General features: G+C 38.6%; 1 protein-coding gene across 9 annotated transcripts in view; it reads right to left on the bottom strand.

Moving 5' to 3' along the window:
* Positions 1–21,366, bottom strand: part of iqsec2a (IQ motif and Sec7 domain ArfGEF 2a) — a 113,067-nt gene extending 91,701 nt beyond the window's left edge. For 5 of the 9 annotated variants that reach the window (XR_013201157.1, XR_013201158.1, XM_077224000.1 and 2 more), the window contains exons 1-2: positions 18,817–21,015; positions 12,342–12,371 (exon numbers count right to left, since the gene is read on the bottom strand). Coding sequence is in view for 7 of the 9 variants with exons in the window: in XM_077224000.1 (XP_077080115.1) it covers positions 12,342–12,371; positions 18,817–19,313 (527 nt within the window). In the remaining 2 variants the exon portion in view is untranslated. Of the gene's footprint in view, positions 1–12,341; positions 12,372–18,816; positions 21,020–21,083 lie in introns of those variants that run through there. The other 4 variants (XM_077223995.1, XM_077223996.1, XM_077223994.1 and 1 more) reach the window with 4 other exon arrangements.
* Positions 21,367–21,811: the final 445 nt, after the last annotated feature.

The raw sequence follows: 21,811 nt of genomic DNA, 5'->3' as shown, positions 1-21,811 counted from the left end.
TATAGTTCCTTTATAGACTAACTTTAGATTTTTACATGGCTTCAAAATTTAAAACATGCAAGTATCATAAACTCTTGTTGTTCACAGAGCTTATTTTCTGTAATAATCCAAAAGCCAATGGGTAAATACTTTTGGCGTTTTGTCAAGGGAACAAGGGTATATCCCAAATATCGGTCATCCTTGCAGCACTCCATGTCAAAATTACTAATAATTATTCTGGAAATCAAGTATGAATAAGAGCTCATTCCAAGATTTCAAAATTTAAAATAATGTTGACATGATTAGAAATATATTTTTAGTACATTGCACTAAAATATTTAATATTCACTAATGAGGTTTGACTGAGTTGGCTAAAATTCAGTTCCAGCACCTTTGATTCAGGAATTGTCTTGTTAGCAGGGATTCAAACCTCAACCTCAATTTTCACTCAATTTTGTATGTCTTAGTCCTTTCCAGCAGGGGGCAGAATTGCAGTACAAGCTGAATTCAGCCACCACAGTTCTGCCAACAAAACCCTACCGACTAAAGAATCACCAGTTTAACTAATATACGTATAATCTCTTTTGTATATGTGTGTGTGTATGTATATATATATATATATATATATATATAAATAGTTTGAACTGTAATGCTGTTATTATTTTCAAAAAAAAATTCACAGTAGTGCATCTTGAATATATATATATATATATATATATATATATATATTATATATTCAAGATGCACTACTGTGAAATTTGTAAAAAAATAATAATAATAACAGCATTACAGTTCAAACTATTTTTCGAGGTATCCCAATAATTTTAAAACATCTTATATCATAATCTAAAAAAAACAACAAAGTGAAGTATAGCAATATGCACATATACATACAACATGGAATCACGGGAGAAATGTCGGATTTGATGGAGGAAAGAGACCGAGAATCACAGTGACAGAGTGTGAGGGGTATTAGGTGTGTGTGTGTGTGTGTGTGTGTGTGTGTGTGTGTTTGTGTGGGCAGAAGGGTGGGGGGGGGGGGGGGGGGGGTTCTGCATGCACTTTTGTCTCCGCCTCAGTGTGATTCATGTTTAATGAAGGGGTGGAACTACATCTGAAGGAGCATGTGAGGATGAGTGTGTACGTTGGTGTGTGTGGAGGATTGTGTGAGGAATGAGGCATGAGGAATGTGTCATTTGTGCCCAAGAGTGTGGACCAAGGAGACTAAATAGATGTCTTATTCAGAGATGTGCATGTGTGTGTGAAGGGGCACTAATGCAAAATCAGAGGGTCATTTCTGTGCTGTTAGTGGCACAAAGCTGCATTTGCTTAAGTGAGTCGACTTTACCTTTGTTTGCCCCCAAACTCACACATTGGTTGACAGGGGAAGAGTCGTTTATTTTGTTAATCTATTTAGAAGCACAGATTTACATAATTAAGACATTTAAATTACATTTATAACAAAGCACATTTTCATTTCAAATAATGGTAAATAAAAGAGCAAAGAGACTGAAATTGAAGTGGCCCACAGGGATTCAGATCTCGCTAGGTTACTTTCAAGGTCATTTCATCTCCAAAAAGCCATTATTCTCTTGCTTTTGGAGGCAAAAGCACTATTCAGTTGGGACAAAGGAATTATGGGTAGTCAGTTTTGAGAGGTCAGCTCTCCTGTTCCTTTCTGGAGAGGTGGTAGATGAAAGGTGAGCATTTGGACGTGGATGATGGGAGACACTGAGGTTGTGAAGGATCAGGTGAGCGGGTTATCGAGAGGGGAAGTGTGGGCTCAGGCCCTTACCTTGCCTGCTCCGGGTGCCGGGCAGGGGGGAGGGCGCAGGGCGGCTTGGGCAGAAGGAGCCGCGCGGGGCAGCAGTACTGGTGGTGGGTGGAGTGGCTGTTTGCGGTCAGACTGGTGTGGACAGAGGTAGAAGCTGGAGTAGCAGTAGAGGAGGTGGAAGAATTGGTACGAGTAGAAGAAGTACTACAGGTGGAATAGGGTGGTGACCTGACAGAGAGAAAGAAAGAGAGGAGGAAGGGAGAGAGAGCGAGAGAGAGAGGAAGATAGAGATAGGCACAGGAAGAAAGAGAGAGAAAGAAAGAGAGAAAAAATAAAGTCAAGAAAGAAACAAAAGATAACAGACAACAAAGACAGCCACATGCATACATTACAAACACTTTAGCAGCAGCAGCAGTACAGGCATGGTTAGGCAGCGTTATGCAGAGTTATGAAGAGTTATGCAGACTTTTATCGAGCTGTGGAGAGTTAGGTGCAGTCAGGCAGAGCATTTAATGAAGATTAAGATGGTTTATGTAGAGTTATGTGAAATTACCTGTATAAAGGTTTATTGCAGCGTACAGACCAGGGCTGTGTCTCAATCCACTCTCTTGTTCCCTATGCAGTGAATCAGTATGTCGAGATCTCACATTTGGCCGCTAGCAAGGGTCCACTAAACATTGGGACACTGATGACACGATCACCTTATGAGGTTGTTAATTGAATTTATCGACAACAATCGCAAAATGGCATTGTGTATCTTCACTGTAGCTGTTAAAAATACAGTGCCATTTGGAAATATTCCCTTGCATTTTCTAAGCAAAAAAGGTGCTTTACATACATGAATGGTATCCAGACATTACATAAAATTAATTTGAAAATCACAGTACATTCACCCTTTGGTGATGAACCAGTTAAGTTTGTAGTGCTTTCTGGAAAGACCTTACTGTATGAATGCACTGAAACTATTTTGTCAACCCAACTCCCAAAGCAGTAGACTTATTATTGAACTACTGAGCGGACTGAGACACATCCGAGGTGAAGGGCAGACTTGTTCTCCACTACACCGCAGCTTGACCGAGAGCTGTGTAAGCCACACTAGACAAAAGCAATCCACTGAAGACTTATTTTATCTTGTTTTAATAGTTTTTATAATTTATCATTCAACAAACCCATGTTAAGCCAAAAAAAATCATTTTAAAACCTTACATACAGATATGCATGAATTAATTTGTCCTATAATAAGGATGAGAATGTGCTTAACTTAAGATCAAAAGGAAAGGATTTAGCTCTTACAGAGAAATTAGACTTGCAGCTTAATGAAATCTCTCAACTAAAACAAGACTTTTCTTGAGCATCTAAAAATGTTGAAAACATGATTCTTTCAGAGCGAGAGTGAAGCAGGTTTGCTTAATAAACATGAGTGGTGAATAGTGCCTGATGTTCAGTATGAAAATCAATATCTGTGAGCCTTTATTCCACAATGGAGTTCTGTCATGCCAAAAATGACAAATGGAATGAAATTTATCTGTTCAAATGAATAATCTGCAGTACACCGTGTGTAACCGAACCACATGCTTTAATAACCAGTGTCACAATATTATTATGATCCTGCAGGTTTGTTTGGTGAAGAATGTGTGTGACTGACCCCTACTGGCCAATCACAGGGGTTAATTTCAAATATAAAACAACATTCACAATTTCCATGATGAGATGCATTATGTAATGCATTTCCAATCTAAACAAAGCATAATGGGTAATAATGTATGGCAGGACTATGATCATTCCATACTGACATGGGTGGCTTATGAAATTGTTAGTTAACATAACTTTTACCGTGTCCAGGCAAGATCACAATAACAAAAAACGATTTTAGGCATAAGAAGTTATGTTTATGAATTTTTTTTGCACTGATGAATCATGCCCAATAAGACCAGAGACATTTAAAAATAATGTACTGTAAATACTTTCCAATTTGATTTGTTGCTTTTGCATCCAAAATTAGCTAGTATTTTGAGCAACTAATGAAACTTTGAACTACCAAATGAAAACTTGAAATTTAAAACTGAATTACTTCACTTTTTTGGCACTATCGTACTAAACCGTCTCAGGTATTTCATAAACAACTGAAAGTTCATTTTGTCTCCAGTCTTGATGGACAGCAGGGAGTCTGTCAGGCTAGCATTAAACATCAAGAAAAAAAATACAGCAGATACTTCAACACCACCTAAAGCTCAAGCAAACACAGAACAGTGACAGACACAGACGAGAAATCAAAGAGGAAATTAATGGACTGGTATGAATAAGGGAAGGATGAAGGAAGGAAGGAAGAAAAGAAGGAGAGAGATGGATAGATATTGTGGCCTGAAAGAATAGGATGCAGAAGTGTGTAGGCAGGTGGCATGAGTCCTCAGCGTGTACTGGTGTAAAAAGGCCAGGGATGAATCTGTGGGTGTGAACAGGGACCTCTGAGAAACCTTTACGCTATAGTATGTGCAACAACACTTTTTAAAGGTGCCAAAAGCAAAACTGAAGTGCGCAACTTTCTAGTTTCACCAAACAAAACAATATTGATTGTTTTCAAACAGGTCTCCCGAACACTCCCATTGGTCGCCCAAACAGATAGCCCCGACCCAAACTCACTCCATTGGGTGAGTCTGTTGCTGTGTGCAGCTGGTTTAGGACTCTAAAACAAAATGTTTTGATAACAGTACAGAGACAAATGTTTAACTTAAGAAATCCAGATATAAATGCACATTCAGTGGCTTAGGAGTATTTTAACAACAACAACAACATCACCTCAGCTTTTAAGTGATTTTGAGGGGCAAGCATGAAGAAAACGTAACATCGGAATCCATTGCCAGAATAAATCTCCTCAAAATTACTGTACATTACACATTTTTTGCGGCGCTATTCAAAAAAAGAGATAAGGTCCGCTTCAATCATTGTGTTTAATATGACATTTCCTTTTTCCATCAGTTCTGTGTTTGTGGTTTCATTCATCAGGAAGAATTTGTAAGCAGCACAGTTGCAATGTTCTGGTAAGAACACAGCTGGGACAGCTGTTGGAAATGTGCACACACAGCGTCGAATCCTCTAGGGAAGGACTGTATTGGTACACAACCTCTAACAAGCCCTTTCCTCAACTGCTCTTTCTCTCTCTTTCACACACACACTTTAAAAACTCAATTTAGCTGCCCAGCAACAACAACAAAAACAAAAAAGCAGCAGTCTGTCCCCATGTGTCCGTCCCCATCACGCCCATTTGGTCACTTTAAAACCAGCTAACATGCACCATCACACTGCAAAGGAGAGAAAATGCCTCATCACGTCTCTCTCTGTGAACAAGCACCTCAAGAGCTAAACTCTGTTTAACATCTTCTGCTGCTCTGCGAGTCTCTCTGGACTCATCTGGAAGGGCTGATGCAAGTCGAGGGAAACATGGTGCGGCCCCTAATAGACAGAGGAGGATATCACACACTGCTTTCAGGCAGTGCTGCTGTCAAATCACATGGATTGACAAGACAACGAACAATAAAAAAAATTAAAGATTAAACAGGACAATGCAAATGTTTCATTGATCAGAAAAAAACAAGGTTCTGATGCCACAAGGCCTGTCACTGTCATGATACCAAAATTTCAGTGGCCGATACCAATATCAGTATGTTACGATATTAATTTCAATACCACAGCAAAAAACGTCTCAGGTTACACAAGTAACCATGGATCACAAATATAAATGTCTTTACTTTCAAATAAATGTCATTATGTTATTAAAGTTGTTTTAAACTTTCTACCTAAAGAATACTGGGGGGAAAAAATGTATCATGGTTTCCGCAAAAATATTAAGCAGCACAACTTTTTTAACAATGATGATAATAAATGTTTTTTGACCACCAAATCACGATATTAGAATGATTTCTGAAGGATCATGTGACTGAAAACTGCAGTAATGATACTGAAAATTCAGCTTTGGCACAGGAATAAATTAAATTATAAAATATATTAAAATGTTATTTTAAATGGTAAAAATATTTCACAACATTTCAGTTTTTACTGTATTCTTTATCAAATAAATGGCCTTGGTCAGCATGAGAGATTTCTTTAAAAAAACAATGTATATTAAATGAGTAACTGTTTCTTCCAAATAATTACACTTTTTAGAATTATTTGGAACAAATTGTCAATAATGCAAAAGTATAGTGAGCGGTTCTCTCTTTTTCTTGTCTATATGTTTAAAAACAAACGGCAGCAGGACTTATAGACCACATTTTCCCCCAAAGACACAAATTCGATATTCTGACATCCTATTTTTTTTTCTTTTCTCTTTTACAAATAAACTGTTAATAAGACTGCTATTTGGACATCATTCACATGCACTGCCAAAACAAAAACAACATTTTTTTAATTTTTGACAGACTTTTGACATCCCTTGATGCAAATGGAGTGGTTTTGTGTGTTTGATAGGATGTGGGAGTGTGTATGTGTGAGCAGAGAAGGCTCATTTCCTTTGTAATTCCCTGCATGTTTTATTAGCCTGTCAGCTGCACTGTCCTCTCTTTTTACACATTACTCCTCCTCTCACTCCTTCCTTCTTTCAATTAGTACCCCTGTTCTTTATGCATTTCTCTCCTTCTCCATTTTTGTCTCTCCCTCTCTTTCTCTCGCTGTCGCCCACACAGTTCTTTATACAAACACATTTGTGAGAACACACCTCATTCCCCCAGCAACACTTCTACTGAAGCCCACAAGGGAGAGAAAAATAGACAAAAAAGCACTTCTGTGACTTTGTGACCTAATAGAACAAACTAGCTGTGGCCAAATACTCTGTCCTGCTGTGGTTGTACAAGTACATACTTAATCTCTTTAAGGTTGAGAGTAGATGCGTCTCTTTATCTACCCTTAACTTTAATGAATTGATAAGGATTGTGTGAGGATTTTTAACACAAAAATTAAAATTGTCATCATTTGCTCACGCTCCTGTCATTCCAGACCTTTAAGACTTACTTTCTTCTGTTGAACATTAAAGAAGACATTTTACAAAATGTTCAAGGTGCTATTTTCCATACAATGAAAGTGATGGGGACAGTGAAGGGACTGGGGACAGCAGGAGGCTGTTCTTTAGTATCCAACAGCCTCGTTTTCTTTTGTGTAAAATTAAACATGACTAAGGTCTATTGACTGTGAACTCACTGTGTTAAAGCTGAAGGCTATCACATTAGCTGAGGTCAGGGAAGATGTCCCCACCATGCCCGTATAGCCTTGTCAATTCAATTTCACTGGCGCACACACTTCCTTTATCGCCGAGACACTCCGTTTGAGCTGGTGGAATTTGTCATAACTATTCAGGTGGGCTGTCAGTATCACTCTGCATAGTTTAGTCATGAACAAAAAGCATCCATCTTCATTTCCTGATGTTGCATTTCTGTTGATTTCTTAAAGTCATTCCGTATTCTGATGGGAAATATGTCTGTCAGTTAAAGTATAATCTACCTGATAGTGAGCTCAGAGGCTGAAGCAATGAAAGTGCATATTAAATTCATGGTTGCATGAATATCTTTTCAGCTGGAGGCTGAATGTGTGCTAACACTACTGAATGGTGTTTGGTTTCGGTCAATTATCTTGTTTTATTTTGCGTTTAATTTGAGTGTTAATTTTGATCTGATTTGGACATGAAGTTTAATATAGACTATGAATGTGAAAATATAAACTTGTGTAAAAGACTGTTTGCTGTGCATGTTTACGGATCCAGAAACCCAAAAAATTCTGCACCCATCCTAACAGACGTCAAGTTAAAAATCTCAACTATGGCAGCTTGGTGCCGTTCTTTTGGGTCATTGCTTGGATTCAAGGAAACTAGGACGAACTTAAACATCGCAGCATACACAAATATGGTCTGCCCTCGCCACAGGTCACAGGTAAATATTCTCAGCTGTCCCTACCTGATATGGCCTTGCGTTCTGCTGAATGTTTCATAGTACATTTTGCACACACAATAAACCTCAAGTGCTAAACATACAAAAATGCACAAGCTGATATTCAGTCCCAACCAAGGTCGACCCTCATTCTAAAGTGCAAAAATTCTGTCACTCCATAATATAGGCAAATCTGTTTTACAACTGTTCACAGAAAATAAAGACATCCCTGAAAGTGATTATTTACTAATGAAAGAGCTGCTATATAATTCTACCCCTCAGAGACGTTCAAACTTAACTTAAAAGATACATACTGAAGGGCAGCACATAGTTTGCGTTAAAGAAAGCTCAAGAGATTTCCATGGAATAACAGCTTATCTCGCACCCCTTGCTTGTTCATTTATTTAATACGTTTGCTTATCTAATATAACATGCATTTTTCCCCCCAGGGAAAGCAGAGAAATAAAAATAAAAAACAATGCATGTAAAAAAAATATGTAAATGTGCAAAGTACAGAAAGCTAAATATAAGAATATTTTAAAAAACGAAAACTAATAAAAATGACAAAACGTATAGCTAAATTACAACTTAAACTGAAAATATGCAAATAAAATTTTATAGATTCTATAGAGGTGTAGAAATGCTTAGCAGACAAAAATCACAGCTTAGCAGAAACTGCCAAAATTAGGCAGATTCTAATATAGACATGTAGCATTACATACTATCATCCTCAAAAAGTAATATGCGAAGTAAAAAAAAAATGTGCGCCATAAATGAATGGCTGCTGAAACACTCAAATAACAAAGAATCATACTTGTGCTGTATATTTTTATGCAGCATTTCCTATTTAGAATGTGTTCTGTTATTATTATGCTATGTTTTGAAAATTGCCGGACCTTGGCAGTTCATGATGGTCAAGAATATTGATTTTTGTATTTTAAAGGACATTTTAGTTTTGTATGATAAATTTTGTACTGAACGGTCATGTCACACTCGCACATTATACTGGAATAATTATAGCGTTGTTACTTTTAACTATATTTCTTTGTGGAAATTTGCTTTTGTTAAAGGGTAGCTCAACCCCTGGTCCACCCACTGGCAATATTTGGAAAAATGCTGGAAAAGTGGGCAGAGCCCAGCTGGCATGCACCTGAGGCCCGCATCTCTCTGTAGGCAAGGGTGTGGTGAGCTGGTGCCTGCTTACGTCACACAGTACCACAACATCCAATAGGAAAATTCAACTGCAGCAGCCACAGTTCAACCTGAAGAGGGCAGCAATCAGAGACGTTTTTACACCATACATTGTAGAATTAAAACACTTTATACCCAAATGTCAATTTTTTTTTACTCGTATCACCGAACAGCATTAATAAAGCACCAGTCTTACAGATCATTAACAAAAAAAAAGTTGTTTTAGGGTTTAGTTACCCTTTAATAGAAATAAAGCTGAAATAAAATAGATGAAAAACTTTAAGATGGTTGCAAAGGCATTTCTAATATTTATGTTGATGTAGTAAAATGACTAAAATTAACTGGGGTTAAGAAAAAAAGAAAGAAAAAAAAATATCGAAACAAAAAATAAAAAAACTAATCATATATAAATAACACTACTGGAATACACCGGTTCACACATTCACTCAAAAAAATGATTCAAGCCCTTCTTAGAGGTGACATTTAAATTTAATTTGCTTTATTTAAATATATCCATTTAAGATCATATGTATAAATATATTTAAGTGGTTTAACTAAAAATGTATTAATAGCTCCACTCAAAAAAAATATTCATTGAATTAACTCAATTAAGTTGTGGGCAGGATTTCCATCCAATAAATATATGTAGCCCCAACTCAAACTGAGTACATCCATTCAACAGAATGTAAATCAGTTAGCCTAACTCATTTGTATCAAATAGATGCAAAAGAATATAAAGAGTGAGGCTAATTTATTTTTATTAAATACTTATTACTAACCAGACTGACTTCATTTCTGTCAGACGTCTAAAAAAGTTTTATTGAGAATTAACAGGGGTTTAACTCTATGTTTTCCATTTGAAGTCACCATAACAGTGATTAGTGTTTCCATTAGTTGGGCTCTTGATATATCTATTGTCTTTTTTGGCTGATGTGACAGTGTGTTTGTCAAAACACATTTGGAGCAGCAAAGAAAGCTAAAGTGAAATGAGATCAGCTGATGATGGTAACCTGTTGATGGTTTTATAATAATCATGAAACAGACTGATTCACTGAGGTATTTTAATCTAACAATTATGTTGTCACGTTTTTACAACACATAACTTGAGTTATTGCAGCATGAGATCAAGCAATATTATAACAATAAGTTAGAAGAGTCAAGTTTATGATGACACACAGACATCAACAATCAGCGTATGAATCTCAACAATGGTGACAATCAAAAGTACTTTGCTCCAATGCATGCTGGGAACCACCATGAATAAATTATGCTGAATTGTCCTATAATTTTGTTTGATTCTAAATATTTGCTTTTATTTTTTGTTGTTGTTTTTGTTGTGAATTAGTAACTTTTCAGTGATGTACTGAATTAATCTGTTTATCTAAATATTTGTGATTGTCACCATTCTTGAGATTCAGACGCTGATTGTTGATGTCTGTGTGTGTCATCATAAACTGACTTTTTTGTGCTCATGTTTGTTAAAGTCATCTAACTTATAGTTATAATATTGCTTGATTTCATGCTACAATAACACAAGGTATGTGTTGTGAAGAAACCGTGACAACATAATTGTTAGATTAAAATACCTCAGTGAATCAGTCTGTTTCATGATGATTATAAAACCATCAACAGGTTACCATCATCAGCTGATCTCATTTCACTTTAGCTTTCTTTGCTGCTCCAAATGTGTTTAACAAACACACTGTCACGGCAGCCAAAAAAGACAATAGATATGAGTTAAAAGCCCAACTAACGGAAACACTAAAACACTGTTATGGTGACTTCAAATGGAAAAAAATAGAGTTAAACCCCTGTTAATTCTCAAAACTTTTGTAGACGTCTGACAGAAATAAAGTCAGTCTGGTTAGTAATAAGTATTTGATAAAAATAAGTTAGCCTCACTCTTTTATATTCTTTTGCATCGATTTGATACAAATGAGTTAGGCTAACTGATTTACATTCTGTTGAATGGATGTACTCAGTTTGAGTTGGGGCTACACATACATACTATATATATATATATATATATATATATATATATATATATATATATATATATATATATATATATATATATATATATATATATATATATATATATATAGGATGGAAATCCTGCCCACAACTTAATTGAGTTTATCCAATGAATCATTTTTTTGAGTGTGTAAAAGTATTACATCATGAGTCCAGTTCCAATGCAGCGTAACACACAGAGCTCTAGGACTGGTGGTTGTAAGCAGCGGCGGATGCCCTCAGGGCCTGAAGTGATGCATTGCTGCTGGGGTGGAAGAGAAGCTCAAACCTCTGCTGCTAGTTATTTCCACGCTTAGCCCAGCAGAGACCAACCTCTGCCGGCTCAGGAAATCAGGTTGAGCAGGAATATGAAAGCAATTTCATTAATTATTGCAACCTTGCATTAGTGTTGTAGTGACAAACAAAAACGAGTATGATTCATAGCACAATGCATAACTGTCACATTTATTGAGAACGTATTACTGTGATTTAACAATGCGGGAACAATTAAATTCACATCCATAACATGGTGCGACTCGTGAACCAAGGACAAAAGCATCCGGAGAGTAATTATAGTAAAACGTGACATAGCAGCGGCCTTGTCCTCAAGCCCTGTTCATCGGTGTCCTTCTGCTGTGTGTAGGGAACACAAATACATGCACACCCACACGCATATACACTCCTAAGCACACTAAAAATTCACAAAATGGGTTATGTATTACACGAGCAACTTTTTTCGGCAACCCAGTTCATCTACAGGTGTTGCCATGACAACCAATCATTTATCCTTCTGATCCCCGGCTCGTGCCCATGGTGAGGAATCGTCATAACAACGCCGCGAGAGACACTCCAAAAATCACAGCTCATTCTCATACCAACACCAAGGCATTAAAACACAAAATAAGCTTTTTTTTGGTACAGAAGGAGACATTCCCAACATATGAAAAGCACATTCTTGCCATTTGACCTTTTTCCCTGCACCCACTAACACTCCTACACGCAAAACACACGCTCACTCTGGGACATTACTCATGTTACTTCTGACTAACCACTGACGCCCATGTTCGCGTTCACTATATGGGCGAATGCAAACGACATGCATATCAATACCCATTAACATACTCACACTGGGCATATTGGTCACTACGGCAACGGATAACAAGGAGTCTTTCAGCCAAATGACGATAATTCTCTATTTCCAAATGATTTTCATCCCTCTATTCTGATGTTCTCATACTTATCTCTCAGTTAGCTCACAGTGCTGTTCTTCTGCTAAACCTGCTCCAGATGCAAGAGCTCTTTCACAGAGCGAAGCAATAAGTCATTAGAAGCAATGGCATGTCCCACATGCATTCAGGCTGCCCTAGATAGAACAGGCCTCTGTCACTTGAAGAAGCGTGCGCTACCAAAGGAGTCAGAGAGTGCACTGTGGAGGAGTAGAATGGAGATTAAATGAAAGCGTGTACACAGACCTGTCTTTGTTGGAGGAGTCTCCTTCTGTCCTGTGGATCCAGTAGAAGAAAGAGTGAGAGACAGGGACAGACAAACATGGAGACAACAAAGAAAGTGGAGGTGTCAGTAATGTTATATTGTTGAACACATACAGTAACGAATACATACACAACAATGGAGCAAATGTGAATTGATCTTATGCACGGAAATGATTTTGAATGATCACAAATATCAAAGGATTTCGAGTGGATCTTTTGAGAAAATCAGATTGACTACAGTTTGTTCTCATTTACAGATTCATACCAATCATGGATAGAAGGGGTGGGAATCAACAGTTTTGTAAAGAGGTAAAAACAAATGATATATACACTTGCTGTGAGAATAATATCAATGCATTATTGTATCAACGATCACCATATTTTGATCTCCACTTGACTTCTTTCCACTTTAATCAATGGGAATCCAAGGCTAGAAAACTCACATTACTTAAACAGAGTCCTATTTGAAGTTTACAGTTATGTGGAGCAGGACCCTGAACCAATGAGATTTCACTGTGGGCTAGCGAATTCAATTCATTTCACATTAAAGGGATAGTTCACCCAAAATTGAAAATTCTGTCAGTATTTACTCACCCTCATGTTGTTCCAACCCCGTAAGACCTTCGTTCATCTTCGGAACACGAATTAAGCTATTTTTGATTAAATCTGACAGCTGGATCGCTCCTCCATAGGCTTCTTAAGGGATTGACACTTGTTTCCCGAAAAGTTATTAAAGACATCGGTAAAATAGTACAAGTGACTAGTGGCTCAATCTTAAGTTTATCAAACGACGAGAATACCTTTTGTGTGCAAAAAAAAAAAAATTCCTTCTCTGTGGGCCTCAAATCAGTTCACTAGTGATATAGCGTAAGGTTCTGTTGTTGTACGCCACACGCATCACCCACATGACCAGCGTCGTCCAATAGTGAGCCTACGTGTGACGTAGCACTACGTTAACTGACTAGAGGCCCACAGAGAAGAAAATGAATAGTTGAAATAAAGTCGTTATTTTAGCGCACAAAAAGTATTCTCGTCGCTTGATAATCTTAAGATTGAGCCACTGTAGTCACTTGGACTATTTTAACGATGTCTTTAATACATTTTCGGGGCTGGCTAGTTTCAATCCCTTAAGAAGCCAATGGAGTGATCCAGCTCTCAGATTTAATCAAAAATATCTTAATTCGTGTTCTGAAGATGAACAAAGGTCTTACGGGGGTTGGAACAACATTATGGTGAGTAAATACTGACAGAATTTTATTTTTTGGGTGAACTAACCCTTTATTTTACAATGAATATCGTTTCTACATTACAATTTATAATGATCTGTTATCAGAGGTACCCAGTACAACACCACAGAAACAGAAACCAAGTTTTTAACCTTATAAATATGTAAATGAGGACAATTATGCAGGGCAGAGGTCTTTCCTGCTCCTGGGTAGGGAATTTAGCTCCAACCTTAAACACATATAAACTAACAAATTAAGCTCTCCAGGATTGCTGTAAAAATTACATGCAGGTGTGCTAAAGCAGTTGGAAATAAACTTTGCAGGACAGTGGGTCTACAGGAGCAGAGGGCCTCTGATGCAGGGTTTACAAATGTGCAGTGTTTATGTTAAAGGGTTAGTTCACTCAAAAACGAAAAAATCTGTCATTACTCACTCACCCTCATGTTGGTCCAAACCTGTAAGACCTTCGTTCATCTTCAGAACCCAAATTAATATATTTTTGATGAAATACTTTCTGACCCCCCATAGACTGCAACGTTATCACCACTTTCAAGGCCCAGGTGATTCAAGGTGCTAACTACGTGAACAGCGTAGCAAACTGACATGGAAGAGAAGAGATTGTTGAATAAAGTCATTTTTGCGGGGGTTTTGCGCACAAAAATATTCTCGTCACATTAAGGTTGAACCACTGTGGTTACATGGACTATTTTAATGATGTATTTACTACCTTTCTGGGCCTTGAAAGTGGTAATAACAATGCAGTCTATGGAGGGCCAGAAAGCTCTCAGAATTCATCAAAAATATATTCATTTGTGTTCTGAAGATGAACAAAGGTCTTACCGGTTTGGAACAACATGAGGGTGAGTAATTCATTACGGAATTTTCATTTTTGCGTGAACTAAACCTTTAAGAATGACTCTGGGTTAACAACATTAAAAAGGTCACATGACACCTTCTGTTATGCCACTAGGTGGACTGACAAACCACTGCTTTTCGTCACCCTTTCCATTTATACCAACTATTAAATGAACTATTACTTTGATTAGGAGAAAAACTCATAAAAAAAAACAACTATCCCACAAATCAGCAGGGGTCAGGTTTGACTGCCCCGAAAGCTACTCCATAGATGTTCAATTACATCATAATTTTATAAACTCTATCAGTCAGTCCTCCAACATTACTCACAGACTCACATCTACGACAGTAATTGCCACCTTCAATAGACAAATGTAATTAACACCGGCCATGCTAATTATTCTGAGAAACAATCCCACCTCAACAGCTCACCCACAGCAGTAGTTACACTTGTTCATTAGCCGAAAGCATTACACCAGAGAAAGAGAAAGATTGTGATCACCCAACTTGGGTCATTTGGATCCGCTGATGGGAGAAGGGCGAGAAAAAAGGGGCAAGAAACACGGATAAAACTGAAATAGAGCTCACATGAAAAGACGATGCTGAAAATGACCCTTGTGGGTGAAAAGAGAAAGGGCGACCCTAAAGAAAATGGCATGCTGGTGTACCATCTGCTTAACACCAAGGGAGGGCTGGTGAGGGTGTGAACAAGAAAGATTGGGAAATTTGGCAATAAAGTAAAAGGAAAAATGGATGGATGTATGCGGTTCATTCAAAATCAGTAAAATGATGGCTAACGGTCATAAAAGTCTGTAAAACGCCAAAATTTATCAGTAAAGCAAGCCATCTGCACTCATATGTCATGTGACTTTACATTGTTTCAGGTAAAGATGATGCAAAGCTAAAGCTTGCTGCACTAAAGCCGCTCAGGTGTAAAGTAAACACATTGCCACATCGACCAGATGTTGTTTACGAGACGGCTAGTGAGTTCATGCATTTATCATGCGAATCATCTGATGACAAGGCAGAGGAGTTAAATCTACTTTTATCATCATTTTATTTTATTTTTGTTAAAAAAAGCTATTGGAGCTGATAGTTTCTAAATGTGATTATCTAATATTTTTCACAAGACAAGCTTTTTACTGCCTTCAAAGACTTAACACAAGCAAAGATCAAGTGTTTACATCAGAATAAGACTCAGAGTGACACTGAATCTCAAAAATGAAATAAAGTAATTTTGAACAAACTGAGCGACGAGGTGTTGGTCATAATTAGGAGATGACAAGCACATGAAGCTGTGTAACGTGCAGCTTATATTTATTAAGCAGTAAAAATGCCCCTTCCCGCACCCAAAACAAGGTGTCTGTGGATGACAGTCAGAAGCAAGGACTGTCCTGCATCACTTCACAGATAATGATGAGTGGAGGGAGAATTTTAGACTGACAAAACAGTCAGTTATGACACTTTATTCAAAAACAACAACAACTTGTTCCGTGTCATACATCATTACTCCATTTCTACGCCATGGCACATGCGCAGAGCTTTTCAGTGTCGGTTTCAATCCGATCAAGTGTTTATACGTCCTATCAAACTGATTAGAAAAGATGTTAACTACCCTTTACAATCCAAATAAAATTTCAATCAGATTTGGCCAATTTATCTCGAATGATGGTTACATGTGACTTATTATTCCGACTGTACTACCAGTCCGATTCCGACTGTACTACTAGTCCGATTCCAAGCGGATTATTAGGGTCCATGTAAACGCAGCTAGTGAAACTCCTAATATTAATTATAAAAAACGTTAACGTTCTATTAAAACAAGACAGTGCATTTATTATTTATTGCAAACAATATACTAAAGATTCATGCATTTACAATTTGTCAAATAGAAAGTTCTCGAAGATTTTGTCTCACCAAATAGTGACTAAAATCAGTAAAAAAAAATTTTGGCGAACAGAATTAAAAAGATTAGAGTCACTAGACAGTATGAATTAAAATCGCCACCCCTAAAAAATACTACAGTTTAAGCATGATTATTATGCAAGAAGAAATGAAGTACACTATCTGCCCTCAAGGAAGAAAGAAATAAGTCTCAGATGATAAGGAAAGCGCTCAATTTATCAGAGGGCATTCGGGTTTCTCTCCATTGGAATTAGGGTAAGAGAAAAAATAGCCTATAAGAGGTGTGAATATTTTGAGAAAAAAAACCTTGATAGTGAGCAACACAAAAAGGGTGCAGTGAATTCTGCAGCCTATTTCGCTCTCTTTCTGACTCTATGCTACTTTCTCCCACACAAGTTGATCCACAATCTGACTGCGCTGAATTTTAAATCACAACTTCTCCTACACAGTTGCCGATCATACATACAAAACGAATCTCCACACCACACCAGCCTTAAAAACTACAGGAGATGCTGTACTGCAGTGCTCGACACTGAACCAATCCACTAACGTTAATCTGCACAATCCCCAGCACGAATCTGTATGCATCGCATGCTGTGATGAGGCCGGCTCAAGTGCACACTACAGTGATCAGAGGTGCAATGGAGAGGTCGATTCCTCAGCAATGCAGGGATGGAGACAAACAACCCAATTGTCAGCAGCACAAGGAGTGGCCGACAACACTTCTGTACCATCTCTCTCTCTGGATTTATATGGAGTCTATTGACACAGCAAATGCTGGGAATGATATTGACAGTCTCCAGGCTATTGACAGCTTTGCTCAATGTAGAAATCTGTTCAGGGACCATCCAACACTTTTTTAAAAAACTGTATTTTAAGATAGCAACAGCATCAGTTTAAAGGGATAGCCAACAAAACATTATTTCATACCAAACCAATAGGGTTGTGCACCATTCGCAAATGATTTTAGATTACTTTTTAAATTGCTAAAATCTTTACAGTAAAATACAGCTAAACTTCCTGGAACCTCCTTATTCTCCAGAAATCATACCGGCATGATCCAAAAGGTTTCAATATCAAAAAAGTTATGACATTTCTGACAGATTTTGAATGCTAATTCAATCTCAAGATCCCATGACATTAGCCTGTCACTCTACCAATGGCCCAGCAGCACAAGTCTGTACAGATAAGAGTCTGATGGCTTATGTAATGTTCAGGCTCGATGGCACAGCCAGCTGCCTGTCCGATAGCCTGGAAACAGTTCTGTTGTGACAGACTGTTGCACTCAATTTCAGTTTTGAAAGACAGGCAGGGTGCAAACAGGAGAAATACCCTCTGAAAGGTGCTTTCTTAGTTCTGCACCAACATTACTAGTGTAATCTACAGGAAATGCTGCTAAAAATACTAGTGCAAGTTGTAAAACATGACGTGTACAAACAATCATAAGCATGAGTAGTTCATCCAGTGTCAGTAAATATTACAGTCCACGCAGCAGTTTCCCTGTACTTGCTTTAAAGGATAGTTCAATCAAAAAAAAAGTCATTTACACACACGATGTTCCAAACCTCTATGACTGCCTTTTTTCCCCTGCATGACACAAAAGACGATATTTTGAAGAATGTTTCAACTACATTGAAAGTCAATGGGGTCCATTTTCAAACATTCTTTGTGTCACACAGAAGAAAGTTCTACAGGTTTGGAATGACATGAGAATGACATACTAAATATGACGTGTATCATATTTAGTAATATTATTATATAATATTATTATAATAGTAATAATGATAGTACAGTCATACTACACTGACACTGTTGGATGAGAACCAAACTTGAAGTGAATTGAGCTGGACAGATGAGGAGGCTGTTATCTTCTGTAAAGCTGCTTTAAAACTGAATAAAAGTTGTTTCATTATTGATGAATTTTGCAACATCGAGATGAGACTGTTATTGTACTGAATTACATCAACACTGAACTGACTCTAGATGAATAATTATTGTCTTCTGTAGAGCTGCTTATAACTAAATTAGACGCATATCATACTCGTTTCATACTTGATTAACTTTACAGTTATTGAACTGAACCGAACCAAAAAAAAAAAACTATTGTCTTCTTAGATATGCTTTACAGTAGAACTTGAACTCATCTGCATCAAGTTTGCATCATTGATAGTTATTTTCCTGTTTATTACTGTGATGCTGCTTTGAAAATCTGTACTGTATAAAGCGCTAGATATGACAGAATGTATTTAATTTTGAGTGAACTATTCCTTTAAATATATTGATTACTATTAACTGTAGTCTATTTACAGTAGTTAATGCTCACACAACCATCATCTTAAACGTTTTTTGCATGCAAACACACGCTCTCTTGATTGACAGTTTTCCAAACAGCCAGCATGGAGGCGTTGGAGACTGTACTCTACAGTAGATCCTCAGCTATGCAGTAAAATAGCCCTCGGGCCTGTACTCACTGTCTCTGCAGAGAGCTTCCCAAACTGGTAGCAGCGCCGTCTCGTCCTCGTCCCCTGTCTCTGTCCCTTTCTCTCTCCGTGGAATTTGGTCCAGCTGACAGGCTTTGGCCGAGCCTTGTGTGCGTGTTGGCATTGACACGGCGATCCCGTGGTGGCACGGGTGGAGGTGGGGGCGGGGGCACCGGAGCCGGTATGGGTATTGGGATGGGCCCGCTATTGAGGTTCAGATTGGCGTACACAGCGGTGGAGGATGCAGCGTGGGACTTTGGTGGCAAGACTGGGTGGATTGGAGGAGGAGGTGGGGGTGGGCAGGGCTGTCGGTCCAGCCTCAGGTCTTTGTTCTCCTGGCTGAGTCGGTCCAGCTGCACTTCCAGTTCCTCGATGCGCCGCCGTTGAGTTTCCAGAAGCTTCTGTTGGCTCTCGATGATGTTATTGAGCTCCAGCAGGTACTCCACTGCCCGGTTAGGGCTCTCCGGGCTGCCCTGGCCAGCATCCATGCTGACAGTCACTGTCTGCCGGGACAAGCTTCTGGGATTACCCTGTAGGTGGAAGCTCTCCCCCCCACGTGGAGTGGGTGGGGGGGAGAGACGGAAATGTGTTGGAGTTAGAGTTGGATAACCAGAGTAAAATAGTCAGAGGTTTTAATCTGAGATTCCTTCGAAGTTAGATTCAGCTTCGGAAGTCACTGTACTGAAAAGTGATTAGGGAATTCCATATTGAGAATTTGTATTCACATATAAGGGATGATGATAATGAGAGGATTTGTTCACTTGTTTACGATGGGTGCGAGCATGTGTTTGTGTAAGTGTGCATTGTTATTCTTCTGTGTCACTTTTCCACTGCCACCAAGGAATCATGAAATTAAAATCAAAGCCGTTTTATGGAAATTAATTTCATCAGTCATTCAACTAGATTTACTCTCAACAGGTAATAAGAATGAGGGAAAAAGAGAGGGAAAAAAACTAATTCGGCAATCACAGGACATTCCCAGCACCTCAAGTCCAAGGTAAGGATGCACCGCAAAAAGCCAAGTCAGCAAATATCCATTAAACAGGAAGGAAAGCCGATTTCCTTTTCGTCCATTTCTCTGATGCACGTCCTCTTCCGTTTCTCTTTGAAATGTGGAGTTGAAGTACTGCAGCTGTTTTCGGGCTGTGTATTCATGACTCATATTCCAGTCTGATGTGTTTGGGAGACATTTTCGTCAGGAGTCATTCTATTCCAGAGGCGATCGAGATAGAAAGGTGTAGATAGATAGATAGAGAGAGAGAGAGAGAGAGAGAGAGAGAGAGAGAGAGAGAGAGAGAGAGAGAGAGAGAGAGAGAGAGAGAGAGAGAGAGACTAAAGTTCTTCTGATAAATCCACTGCAATACTAAATTGGCTTCTGGGAGGTGTGCGCATGTCTTTCAGAAGAAACCAATTCCCCCTTCTCTCTTCTTTGCACTCTCATTACAATAGCAAGATCTCTTTATTCAAGCCATTAATATTGCTTATCATAATAGATTTTAAGACATCACCAGGATTTCCCACGCATGATGCATTTCAACTCATTGCAAAGTCGGTTCAACAAAATATTTCGTTATTTCAAAACACTATTTCTGTGCACCTTTATTCCATTATTCTTGAACACAAATCTCTCTTCAGTGTAAATCACATCTATCATTAATGTTTCATGTACGCGATTGTCGTTTACTCACGAGCGGTTTCACACTTATTTCCCAGACAGTCCTTGAAGACAATCGCGTCTCCAACGCGTACAGATGCGCGATAATCAGGCGATATGTAGAATGCGTCCCAAAACGATGATGTCAAAGTCGTTTAAATCTCCAAATTCGACGTTACAAAGCAAGAAACCTTTATGACTTCAAACCGAGCAGATTATTGATATTTTGTCGCGGTAAGTCGCAACCCGGTCCCCCCGATCAACTGAAACAATCGAGAAGAAATACGATCCTTGCAGCAGGATGTCCACTGCCTGTCGAGTTTTATGTCGCTTTGTATGATCAGCGCAAAGGCGCTCAGGTCCCGAAACAGCTGAGACGCGCAATAAAGCGTCCGCGTGCTCGTCCACACAGTGTCAAGCCAATGCGCGCGAGATCATTAAATAACACCCATGCTGATGGAGCACAGCTGTCAATTTATGGAGACTGCGTTGCATGACAACTAATTAAATGCCAAATAAGGTTTTGTCTCCCTGAATCTGACATAATGTCAAGCCTAATTGATGCCACTGACTAAGGATATTCGTTTATGAATTAACTGCTCACATGTTGAACAGACGTGCATTCCTTCCTGATGCTCCAAGAACAACCCTGCACCTGCCGCCATTCGGTTTCACCGCAGTGTCCACATGTGTCTCGATCGCTATTTTCGCAGCATGTCGATGGTGCTCAGCGCCTCTCGCCGTGGTAACGGATGATGCAGGGGTTAAAATCATTTGAGTGAGTCAGGCAGAATATATTTTCTTTTCAATCGAGGCTCTGACGTTGGTCCGAGCGTGTAACGCTAGAGGAACATGCCGGGGAAACTGTGTCCCCATGGTCGGCCATTTTGGAACGCGGTAACGTTTAGCTCGACGGGAGAGTGGCTCCTTGAGCTGAGCCAAAATGAGTGCAGTTTCTCGCGAGCGCTCTTGCTCTCCCTCTCCTTTCTCTCTATCTCTCTCTCCTCAACACCTCACTACTCAAACCGAAGGCTGTGTGGTGCAGAAAAAATAAGCGTAGATTTACACATGGGGACAATGTTTTTCATTCATTCAGTGCTGACCAAATTTAAATTTCAGCCAGCAACAGGTAGCTACGACATTTATGTAAAACTAGACTTTGCCCGGCTGATTTTAAAATGATGGCAGTGCCCAATATGAATATTTTCTTTAATATTTTAATTTCTACTGCAGCAAAAAAACACGGACAAGCAGATTTTGGTTTTTACAACAGTTATAGGACGTTTCATGTGCTGAATCACTCTCGTGCCCTCACTCATTTCAGCAACCCAC

The sequence above is a fragment of the Siphateles boraxobius genome, unplaced genomic scaffold (assembly GCF_051911475.1).
Source record: "Siphateles boraxobius isolate OS27281-9 unplaced genomic scaffold, OSU_SipBor_1 9, whole genome shotgun sequence".
Classification (NCBI taxonomy): domain Eukaryota; kingdom Metazoa; phylum Chordata; class Actinopteri; order Cypriniformes; family Leuciscidae; genus Siphateles; species Siphateles boraxobius.
This window is presented reverse-complemented; position numbering and strand designations above follow the sequence as displayed.